The sequence below is a fragment of the Geotrypetes seraphini genome, chromosome 7 (genome assembly GCF_902459505.1).
Source record: "Geotrypetes seraphini chromosome 7, aGeoSer1.1, whole genome shotgun sequence".
Taxonomy (NCBI): domain Eukaryota; kingdom Metazoa; phylum Chordata; class Amphibia; order Gymnophiona; family Dermophiidae; genus Geotrypetes; species Geotrypetes seraphini.
This window is the reverse complement of record NC_047090.1, coordinates 40,642,970-40,655,142: the sequence shown is the minus strand read 5'-3', so window position 1 is coordinate 40,655,142 and position 12,173 is coordinate 40,642,970. Positions and strand designations below refer to the sequence as shown.

The 12,173-nt window shown below is 39.7% G+C and overlaps 1 protein-coding gene across 7 annotated transcripts in view; it reads left to right on the top strand.

Annotated features, from left to right (window-relative positions):
- Positions 1–8,166, top strand: part of NAV3 (neuron navigator 3) — a 673,864-nt gene extending 665,698 nt beyond the window's left edge. For 6 of the 7 annotated variants that reach the window (XM_033951509.1, XM_033951507.1, XM_033951508.1 and 3 more), the window contains one exon: positions 5,403–8,166. In XM_033951509.1, the coding sequence (XP_033807400.1) occupies positions 5,403–5,522 (120 nt within the window). In that variant the 3' untranslated portion in view covers positions 5,523–8,166. The remainder of the gene's footprint in view (positions 1–5,402) is intronic. The other variant, XM_033951506.1, reaches the window with a different exon arrangement.
- The last annotated feature ends 4,007 nt before the right edge of the window (positions 8,167–12,173 follow it).

The window sequence follows — 12,173 nt, the reverse complement described above, 5'->3', positions numbered from 1 at the left end:
TGATGTAGAAGTACATGAAGGGAGGGAAGGAAGGGTCCAAAGAGACGTGCCTATGCCGGACTGATGGTAGGGAAGAAATAATGAGTCTAAAACAGAGGAGAGAGAGAGATGATGGACAATGGGATGGAGGGAGGGAAGGGACAAAAAGGGAGAGAAGTTGGGCACAAGGGATGGTGGAGGAGGGGAGATAGAGATACTGGATAGGCAGGTAGTTGGGAAGAGAAAGGGAGAGATGGTGGACCCTGGGGTGGTGAAGGAGGGAGAGATGCTGGATGAAAGGGTAGTTGAAAAAAGGAGAGATGGTGGATCTGGGGATGGAGACAAAAAAAAGGAAAGATGCCAGACCTCCAGGGAAGGGAAACAGAAGAGGAGGACAGAGATGGAAGATGGATGGTTAGCACGGAGAAAGAAGGAAATGACAAATGGGCAGGAGACCCTGGCAAGCGAGTTATCAGAAGTCAACAAGAGCCTGGGACCAACATGATTTCAATAATAACCAGACAACATAAGGTAGAAAAAATAATTTTATTTTCTGTTTTGTGATTACAGATTTGAAATGTGTATCCTGCCAGAGCTGGTGTTAGATAGCAAGCGTGAGCTAGGACCTAAAAGAGAGAGGAAAAGTCTTTTTTATTTATTTTGTGTACATCACAGAGCGGGCATGGGTTGGAGAGGTTGTAACCCTATACTTCTACTAAGACTAAGGAGTCCTTTTATTAAGGTGCGCATTTAACGTGTGCTAATCTTTAGCGTACCTTAATAAAAGGACCCCTAAGTATCTTAATAAAAAATTGGGCCTGTGACTTAGCCTATGTTTTAGATTTTGGCCCCTTATGTGATTGAGTTTGACACCCCTGGCTTAGACCATTGAAGGACCTAGAAAGTTGGAATCGCTGCCCAAGGGAAAGCTTGGCCCACATGCTTGAGGACTAGAACCCAATCAATTTTTCCAAGATTTCCACAATGAATATGCATGAGATCTATTTGCATACAGTACTTAAAAAACAGTGTTGTGCATATTCATTATGGAAATTTTGAATACCAGACTGGGTTTTGGCCTTTGAGGACTGTGGTTGTCCCATCTCTCTTCTAGGGGACAGGCTAACCTAGCACATTTCTACCATATGGCTTCTCTGCATTTGCAGTCCTACTTCTCCTAGATATAAAAGTTGCAAATCCATATTTATTTATACAATTTTTATACCATTTTTATGGACAAAATCCATCAAATGGTTTGCAATGTATTATATTAGGCAATGGGGTAAAACCAGGACTGGGTCATTTGTTCCAGAATTCTGGAGCAATTGATTGATTAAGATTCACTTATTTACAACCTTTTTGAAGAAATTCATCATTAGCTACTCCAGACTGAGATGAGCGGGCAAAGAAATTAGTAACAGGCTTTCCATCCCTATCAGTCTTTTTCTGCTTTCCATTCAACACTAGGGTTACTAGAGGTCCTGGAAAACCCAGACATGTCTTCTTTTTAGAGGAGGGGTGTAAAGTCCCTCCTCGAAGGCTGCAATCCAGTCGGGTTTTCAGGATTTCCCCAATGAATATGCATGAGATCTATTAGCATACAATGAAAGCAGTGCATGCAAATAGATCTCATGCATATTCATTGGGGAAATCCTGAAAACCTGACTGGATTGCGACCCTCGAGGAGGGACTTTGACACTCCAGTTTTAGAAGACTGTCTGGATGTCCAGATGAATTGCCCAGTTTGTCCGAGTTGTGGAAAGCCCCCATGCTCAAAGCCACATCTGGAGGGCCTCTGAGCATGCATGGATGTGACCGGATATCATCACATTACATCTGCACATGCTCAGAGGCCCTTCAGATGTGGCCCCCAACTCTGAGAAGAAGAGATGAGGTTTGTGTGGGGGCTGGGGTGGGGCTGGGTGGGACTCTACATGGCCACACACCATCTTTTTGTCCATTAAGAAATCTGGTAAGCCTATGCAACACCTACCAAATCACCTCACTCACACTCTAATATCTGATCAGCAAAATGGGTATCTCTGTAACCATGTCTGAAATCCATCTCCTCATTCTTATGACCTGGATGCTCTGACATGTCCTCTTTTTAGAGGACTGTCCAGGTGTTTGGACGGATTTGCAAAACCTGGCAGTTTTGTCTAGGTTTTGGAAGGTCCCGAACTCGAAGCTGTGTCTAGAGGGCCTCCAAGTATGCACAGATATGACACAGTGGGTTATGTCATCCCATTGCATGCATGGAAGCTTGGAGGATCTCCAGACAAGGACCGGACTTGGGGAAGAAGAGATGAGGGGATGAAGTTGGGGGGCGTAATAGGGAAGGGATAGGGGTTTTAGTATTATAAACTTTCTAGGTACTAGTTGATAGATGGTATATCACGTGTTGAATAAACTTGGAAACTTGGTTGAATGGGGCAGGGCTTGGGTGGAACAGGGCGGGCCACATCTTTTTTTTCTTTTTAAATTCTTTATTCATTTTATAATTCACAAGTGTACAGTAAATATCAAACAATTAGAATACAATATCACTTGAAAATCTACCATATCGTACAACAAAAAGATATAACCCCATCCCACTTCCATATACAACAAAAAATATACCACATGAATATAATATCTTATCATTCATATATATTATTAATAGAAATCCAACCCCCCCCCCCCGATCCACATGTAAGAATTAAAATTGGGAAAAGTGTAAATTATTCATTAGAATAATTTAAAAATGGCCCCCACACATCCTTAAATTTATTATAGTAACCTTTTTTGAACTGCCAACGCTCTTTCCATTTTAAACACATGACATACTGAATTCCACCAGAAACAATAATTCAACCTTGTACAATCTTTCCAGTTATACGTTAATTGTTGAATGGCAACTCCTGTCAATATCATCAAAAGCTTATTATTATTAGCAGATATTTGAGGCTTAGCTCTCATCAGCATGCCAAATAAAATTGTGTCATATGATAATGCTACATAATTTTCCATTAAATTATTTATTTGATCCCAAATAGAAATCCAAAAATTTTTAATGAATGGACAATAAAACAAGTGATCTAAAGTTCCAGCATCAAGGTTACAATGCCAACGTCTATTAGACATAGAGCAATCCAATTTTTGTAAACGAACAGGTGTCCAGAGTGCTCTATGCAACAGGAAAAACCATGTTTGCCTCATAGAAGCAGACATTGTACACTTCAACCTCCAGGACCAAATACGTGGCCACTGAGATACATTAATTTGATGCTTAATCTCAATGCTCCAAATATCTCTAAGTCCAGTTTTTGGTTTCTTATTTACATAGCCACTGCGCGGCTTGGTGACCCAAGAAGTCTGCCTGAAAGCATAGGAAATCTAAACTAAATTGATTATTAAGAGATTTCCATTCAGGGAACCCTGCCTGAAAAGCCTGCTTCAGTTGCAACCATTTATAACTTTGTTTTTTATCAAGACCAAATTTTATTTGCAACTGTGAAAAATCCAGCAGTTTACTATCAGATATAACATCATTTAAGGTTCGTATACCTGCTTTAATCCAATCCTTCCAGACAATCTTAAAACCGCCAATTTGGATCCTGGAGTTTAGCCAGATATTTTGATATGTAGATTTTTGAATTGGAAGAGGTGTTAAATTATTAACATATTTTAAAGTTTTCCATGTGTCCATTAATATCTTATTGTTTTTCTGCAACCTAGGCATTTTAATACTGAGAAGATGACGAAGCCTAATAGGAAACATGAGCTGCCATTCTAACCATAACCAATCAGGTAGCTTTTCCATGAGTTCTGGGAGGACCCAATTCATACCTTGGCGCAAGATATAGGATTGATGGTACCTATAGAAATTTGGAAAATTTACCCCACCTTCCGCAATTGGCTTTTGTAAGGTCACTAAAGAAATTCTTACTCTTTTACCCAGCCAAATAAATTTAGACAAAATACTGTTTAACTTTTTATAAAAAGACCCCTGAAAAAAAACTGGTATCATACCCATTTGGTAACAAACAGGCAATATCATCATCTTTACAGTTTGGACTCTTCCCCACCAAGACAGATGCAACGGATTCCATTGTTCACACAATTCTGTAACTTTTTGTAATAAAGTTTTTTCATTCACTCTCATTGTCTCTTCAAATATGTTTTTTATCCAAATACCTAAATATTTTATTCCTTCCTCCTTCCAAATAAAAGGAAATGAATCAAATAAATCTTTTATACAGTGCACATTTAAAGGAAGAATTTCTGACTTATTCCAATTTATTTTATATCCTGAGAATTTCCCAAACTTCTCAATCAAATCAAGCAAACATGGAATGGTTGTTTCAGGATTCCTCAAATGAACCATTATATTATCTGCATAAGCAGATACCTTATATTCTTTTCCAGAATATGGAATACCCTGTATCTCCCCTACCAGTTGAATAACTAATAACAAGGGTTCAAGTACTATATCAAAAAGCAAAGGAGACAGAGGACAACCTTGTCTAATCCCCCTTTGCAGCTTAAAAGACTCTGAAAAAGTATTATTAATATATAATTAGCAACAGGGGAGCTATACAACGCTTGAATCATTTGTATAAATCCTGAACCCATACCAAACCACTCCATAGCCTGGTACATAAAGACCCATTCTACTCGATCATAAGCCTTTTCCGCATCTAAGGACACAGAAAAGGCCGGATCTTTTAGGTCCTTTGTTAAATATAACATCTGAAGAGCCAATCTGGTATTATTAGAAGAGTGTCTTTGAGCAACCAAACCCGTTTGGTGCATTCCAATTATGTAATGAAGAGCCAATAATTTCCCATCAACATTAATTAAAGAAATAGGCCTGTAATTTGAAACCAAAATAAGATCTTTATTTGGCTTCAGCAAAACAATAGTTAATGATTCTGCCATAGTACCTGTAATACAACCTTTATTTAGTTGTATCAAATATAAGTTTAATAAATGAGGTGATAAGATAATTTGAAAAGATTTATAAAACTCTACAGTATAACCATCACCACCTGGAGCGGTCCCAACTCTAAGAGACTTCAATGCTGTTTGTAATTCTTTTAGTGATATAGGCTCTTCTAAACTTCTTTTTATATGATCTGGAACCTTCGGACCCTCAATTAATTTTAAAAAATCAATGCCATCCTTTTCCCTATCCAAATAAGGCTCAGAAGAATAAAGGGCTTTATAGAAATTTAAAAATTGTTTTAAAATAGGACCAATTTGAGAATGTGTATCCCCTTTTTCATCTTTAATTATACTAATTTCATATCTTTTTTTTCATTAAGAAATCTGGTAACCCTACCCTGACGCAGCAGGGAAAAGAATTTGAATTTCTTTTTGTCATGTTTATATCAATATTGTTTTTAGGCTACATTGATGTTTCTTTTCTTTTTTTTTTCTAGATGAATATGTTAATGAAGCTACAGGAAGCAGCCAATTACTCAAATGCACAAAGCTGTGATGGTGATAGCACAAGCCACCAGGATGGCATTTTGGACTCATCTCTTGAATCCACTCTTTAGAAGGACCGAACATGGTTGAGATTGTTGGTAGAAATCTGTTTCCTGTCAACTACTGCCAGTATTAATGCAGTGCAGCATGGCTCCAGAGCTAGTAGGTGGTGCTGTACCTGGGCTGGAGGAAAGAAAAGTGGAGTGGAAAGCTTCAATTAGTTTCATGTTGAGGTATTTTCAGTATCAGAGTGAAACTCCATTAACCAACTGGAAAAAGCCCTACAAAGAAGGGCATCTAAGTGGATTGCACATGAATTAGCCAAAACTGGAATTTTTGTTCTCACAAGTTTACAGTGTGACGTTTCTAATAAAGTTTATTCGTGTGTCCGTCTAAGGTGCTGCAGCCATGATGCAACACTCAGGCTTTCCGATTCTCTTCTGACCTCTTGTCGTGCCGCATGGCGCTGGGTCACACGATTAACATGGCGCGAGCATTGCGTGCTGCTACCCGAATCCAAAATGAATCAAAGATATCCCTCAATAAGCACAAAGATGAAGGCATTGTGCAATCACCAGGAAACAGGACTGTGATGATGCTGAAAAAGTGCCAATTGTAATTTTTAACTGCCATCTTCACAGTGACCTACTTCACCGAGTTTTTAGTGTGTGACAGTTTTCTAAAGTTGTTTTTATCACGTCTTTTCTAACCACTTTCCCACCGCTTAAAATACACCGTTTTGTACCAATCGCTGTCAAACACTGACAAGTCTTGTTAGGGCTTGGTTTGCTTGAGATTTGTCAGTGGAAGAGGGAACGCATTCCCCATGGTGCTGTCTCACTGCCTTAAACCAGATTTCTTGAACAGTTTTACAGTCAGGCTTAACTCCAGAATCATCGGTAATTTGCAATTTATTTTTTCTTACTGTTGATAGATGTCGGTTAATACAATAGGCTCATACTTTGTATATCATGATTTATTTTTTTTTTAAGTTAACAGGAGAAAGGAACAGTCGTTAGGTACTAACACATTTCTGTTTTACAAATTAATTATACTACCTAACCTCAAAAATTTAGAGGGTACCCAAAACTTTAAATGACCAGATAATTCCTTGGCATGAGGGACAGCCTGGATTTTTAATCCTTACCTCTTTCACGCCCCCCCCCCCTCCATAATGACGTCTCTAGGCCTACCATCCTGTTGTTCTTAGAGAAAATTGGATTGCAAGTCCACAGACACACTGGCCGCAAACCCAGAAATGACCCATTTGTTCCCTTATGATATGAAGCTGTTTGGATAACTAACCAAACTCCCTGTCTCTGCGTCCATCTCTGCAGAGCTGGGACCCACTTGATGAAGCATGAGCACAAATAATGATTTTCATGCTTTGCTCTTTATCTGAATACTGTTTTGGGTGTGTCCATTTGATTGATAGTGTTGTGTATGAGGAGTTCAGCACTGCAACAGTGTTTACACTGCAAAAAAAGGAAAGAAAAAATACTTTACTGTAAACGTGGGGTTGGTTTTGCACACTCTTTGGGTGGGTAGGGTAAAGGGGGAAGTATTGTAAATAAATAGATAAATAAAAAGCCTTATACAGAAATTTTAAATGAAGTAAAGCAAAATAGTATTTTATGCTGTTGATGAGGTATGTTTCACTTGCTGAGACTTTCTGTATGTCGCAAACAAAATATTGCATTCAAACCATTGTGTTTTGTTGTGTACTGACATTTGTCATGACTATGCAGGATTTGTCATGACTATGCAGGATGATTATGTTATCCATGATTTGGATTTGTCTGTGGAGCCAGAACTTTGGTAGCAAGTAAAGGAACTGCCTGTCATTGGCAGCCTACAAGAGGTAGGCCTAAGAAGTGATCTGCAAATCTGCAGTGCAGTTGGTAGCAAGAGAAAACATGTCAAACAAACCAACACAGAATTGATCCAAGGGCTATGGCATTGTGTAGGAAGTCTAAATCAGAAAATGATATATCTTCAGGATATACAGTTGGTGCTACTTAATCTCTGTCACCACCTTGTGGCCATTCACTGTATGAAATACACTTAAGAGCACAGTGCGGTCTTTTTACATGTGGACTGCACTGAAAAATGCTAGAGGTTGCTACACGGTGCTATTGCCCTATTGCACTCTTTTTTTTTTTTTTTTTTGGTATGTGGCATTTGTCATACTGGTTTAATTCCAGTGACCTCAATCAGTTTGTTGTGTAATAGCAACTTATCATACATGATGACTGGTTCGGTTGCTTCAGTTGCCCTTTTTCATTGTCTGAGCAGATCTACAGATTGTTTTCTGGCAGTTTTTTTTTTTTTTTTTTTAATGCAAATGTACACTGAACATTACCATAAGGGAACTTCCTTCAAAACATCTCAGTGAGGTCACATAGTTTACAACTTATCAGATTGTTTGTGAAACATTAGGTCTGTACATGCATTTTCTATTTTGTACATTTTTGATGTAACATATGATGTAAATAGAGAGAAGCAGTGAAATAAATCATCTGAAAAGTTTTGTAGTCTTTGTAAAGCCCCTGATAAGTATTTGGTGTTATTGGACTTAATTGGATGATGTAATTTTTTTATTGGGTTTATTGTTCCTCTGGCTTGTAAACCAGCTTGCAGCTATTTTTATGCAAATGTGCGCACTGTACCTGTCTAAATTATTACTTTGCCAATAAAGTGGAATTATTTATTGAAGGCAATGTCTGAGATCCCTGATTCTAAAATACTTCATTTTCAAACATGTATTTTAGAAAGCTGATTAGTATATCAGGAATTTTGGAAAGATAAAGTAGCACTTTTACCCTCTCTTTTACGAACGCATAGCACGGATTTTAACGCTGGCAGCGGCAATAACTGCTCCGATGCTCATAGTATTCCTATGAGCGTAGAAGCAGTTACCACCGATGCTGGCGCTAAAACCTACGCTATGAGGCTCAAAATAAATTTTAAAACCCATCTAAAAGCCAGCTTAAGTCGGTACTTAGACGATCAAAAAGGCAGGTCGTCCAAGTACCGATAATCAAAACTGGTTTTAGACATATCTAAAACCAGCTTAGGCCTTTTCACTTCCTCTGTGCGCCCAGAGTGAAAAGGGGCGCTTTTGAAGGAGTGGATAGGTCGGAAGGTAGGTAGGATGTGGGCTGACCTAGATTTAGTCATCTGGCAGCCAAAACAAATATAAGTTCCGGATCGTGCCACTGAACTGATTGCGTCTGCCGCGATCAGCTCAGTGGCCCAAGCACCCTGCCCCCTGTACCTGTAACAATCGCAGGAGATGCCCAATCTCTCCTGCTGACACCCGCCGGAATCCCCCATGACACATCACGGCAGGAGAGATGCCCGGTCTCTCCTGCCGGACACCCCACACACCCCTGCCGGACCACCCAGAACAGCCCCTGGACCCCCCTCCACCCCCATTCCCTCCTTACATCATCTATTTTATGACACCACATGCAAAAACTTCTTCTCAGTGACTACACCCTCCTTCTGAAATTCACTACCATCGAACCTCCAGGAAGAAACCTCGTTAGACAAATTCAAATCTAGCTTTAAAACATTCCTATTTGAAGACCTAGAACACTAAACAATATCAAATGAAGAGCACATTCCCTTCTTTTGTGCTTATCCTTTTTTGGACATCTATCCTATCATGAATTGTATTTCATCCCCCCCCCCTCTCCACATGTGTTTCAATGAAGTTTTGTCCCTGTTTCTGTCTTAATATGTGATATCCCTGAATTTGAAACTTTATATCCCTGTTACACCACTTAGATATTTAGTGAGCGGTACATGGAAACTATAAGCAGTCAGCTGGCGCCAGCACCTTTCCTTCTTACCGGCATTTCATCGGGGCACACCTGGAATCTGCTGCAGCACACAGTTTGCAATACACTGGCTTATAGAATAGAGTTCAGCATGCATTTTTTGGATGCCCAAATTTTGGGTGTCATTTACAGAATGCAGTCCACAATGAGTGTGTAAATGCATGTGCATAGATTATAGAATTGCCTTTCAAAAGCCCCCAGCTTTGGTATATCATCATCGATTACTATTATTCTTTCTTTGTAATTCACATATTTAATTTTTCTTTTTTATTACATGTATTTAGAGGAGTTTTGATTTACTGTTTGTAATTTCATTGGTTCTCCCTTGGGGAATTAGATTTTTTTTGGGGGGGAAGTAATCTTGTAACAAATCATGATCAGGATTTAAAAAGGGAAGTGATCATGAATATAATAATACCAAGAAGCATGGAAAAAAGGCCATAACCTAGGACTGGACATAAAGTTAGGGGGTGGTGTATGAATTCCCCACACCCTCAGGGCTGGCTTTTGTAGAGCCAATGAGAATGCAGAAACACAAAGTATAAGAACATATAGTAACTGGCGAGAGTGTGGCGCAGTAGGTTAAAGCTACAACCTCAGCACCCTGAGGTTGTGAGTTCAAACCCAAGCTACTCCTTGTGACCCTGGGCAAGTCACTTAATCCCCCCATTGCCCCAGGTACATTAGATTGTGAGCCCGCTGGGACAGGCAGGTAAAACTGCTTGGGTACTTGAATAAATGCATGTAAACTGTTCTGAACTCCCCTGGGAGAATGGTATAGAAAATTGAATAAATAAAAAAATAAAAATAACCACCTAATAGCTCCTCCTAGAGGAGAGCAGGAGAGCCTATCACAAGGCAGTGTTAAAAAAAGATCAGGTCAGACGTAGCTACCTATAGACTTATGTAGATTAAGCCCGCTTTTTATGTGTGCAAAAAGCTTCTAAGTTTCTAAAATTAACTTTATTCAAACTTTTCCCTCTAGGGTTGAATACATTTCACAGTATCTGGTTTTCAACAACTACCCTAACTACCTCCATGAAGAGATCCCAGATGGGATTGGCATGTGGGATCTCTTCTTGGAGGTAATTAGGGGGTGGGCCATTAGTGTGGGCAGACTAGATGGGCCATGGCCCTTTTCTGCCATCATGTTCTATGTTTATGTTTCTATGTACTTTTAAGTAATGCAAACTTTTAACGTTTGCATTTTATAGAAGCCATGTTTTCAAAACAAATGCTTCTTGACTTATTGATTCTAGAAACATAGTAACATGATGGCAGATAAAGGACAAATGGCCCATCTAGTCTGCCCATCCATAGCAACCATTATCTCTACCTCTCTCTGAGATCCCACGTGCCTATCCCAGGCTTTCTTGAATTCAGACACAGTCGGTGTCTCCACCACCTCTTCCGGGAGACTGTTCCTTGCATCTACCACCCTTTCTGTAAAAAAGTATTTCCTTAGATTACTCCGGAGCCTATCACCTCTTAACTTCATTCTGTGCCCTCTCATTGCAGAGTTTCCTTTTAAATGAAAGAGACTCGACTCGTGCACATTTACATTACGTAGGTATTTAAATGTCTCTATTATATCTCCCCTCTCCCGCCTTTCCTCCAAAGTATACAGATTGAGATTTTTAAGTCTGTCCCCATACACCTTACTACGAAGACCACATACCATTTTAGTAGCCTTCCTCTGGACCGACTCCATCCTTTTTATATCTTTTTGAAGGTGTGGCCTCCAGAATTGTACACAATATTCTAAATGAGGTCTCACCAAAGTCTTATACAGAGGCATCAATACCTCCTTTTTCCTACTGGCCATACCTCTCCCTATGCAACTTAGCTTCCTTCTAGCTTTTGCCAACACCTTTTCAACCTGTTTGGCACCTTAAGCACATATAATCACACCCAAGTCCCGCTTTTCTGTCATGCACATAAGTTCTTCACCTCCTAAACTGTACCGTTCCCTCGGGTTTTTGCAGCCTTAACATTAAATTTTAGCTGCCAAATTTCAGACCATTCTTCAAGTTTTGCCATGTTTTTCTTCATGTTATTCACACCATCCGGCGTGTCTACTCTATTGCAGATTTTAGTATCATCCACAAAGAGACAAATCTTACTCGATGACCCTTCAGCAATATTGTTTATAAAAATGTTAAAAAGAGCAGGCCCAAAAACAGAACCTTGAGGCACACCACTGGTAACATCCCTTTCCTCAGAGCTACCCTCTGTCGCCTTCAACTCAACCAGTTCCTGACCCACCCCATCACTTTAGGACCCATCAGTTTATTTATTAGATGTCTGTGTGGAACACTGTCAAAGGCTTTGCTAAAATCTAAATACACCACATCTAGCGCACATCCTCTATCCAATTCTCTAGTCACCCAGTCAAAGAAATTGATCAGATTTGTCTGACAAGACTTTCCTCTAGTGAATCCATGTTGCCTCCGGCCCTGTAATCCCCAGGATTCCAGAAACTTGACCATTCTCTGTTTTAAACAGCCATCTCTTTGCAAGGCCTGCAGATGAGCTGTATTAACACGCCAAGTAGAAATCACAGCTGTTGAGTTGCAAATTCCAGTTTTAATTTAGTGATAGCTACATGTCTATTAATCCTTCCCTCAAATGAGCTTGAAGTGCATTATATTTCAGTTCTAAATGCATTTCCTCAAATGTATTTGGAACGCCAGTAGTGTGCAACATAAGACTAGCCTTACTGGGTCAGACCAATGGTCCATCAAGCCCAGTAGCCCGTTCTCACGGTGGCCAATCCAGGTCATTAGTACCTGGCTAAAACCCAAGGAGTAGCAGCATTCCATGCTACCAATACAGGGCAAGAACCATCAGCATAGGACTGTCTCATGTTTGTATTGT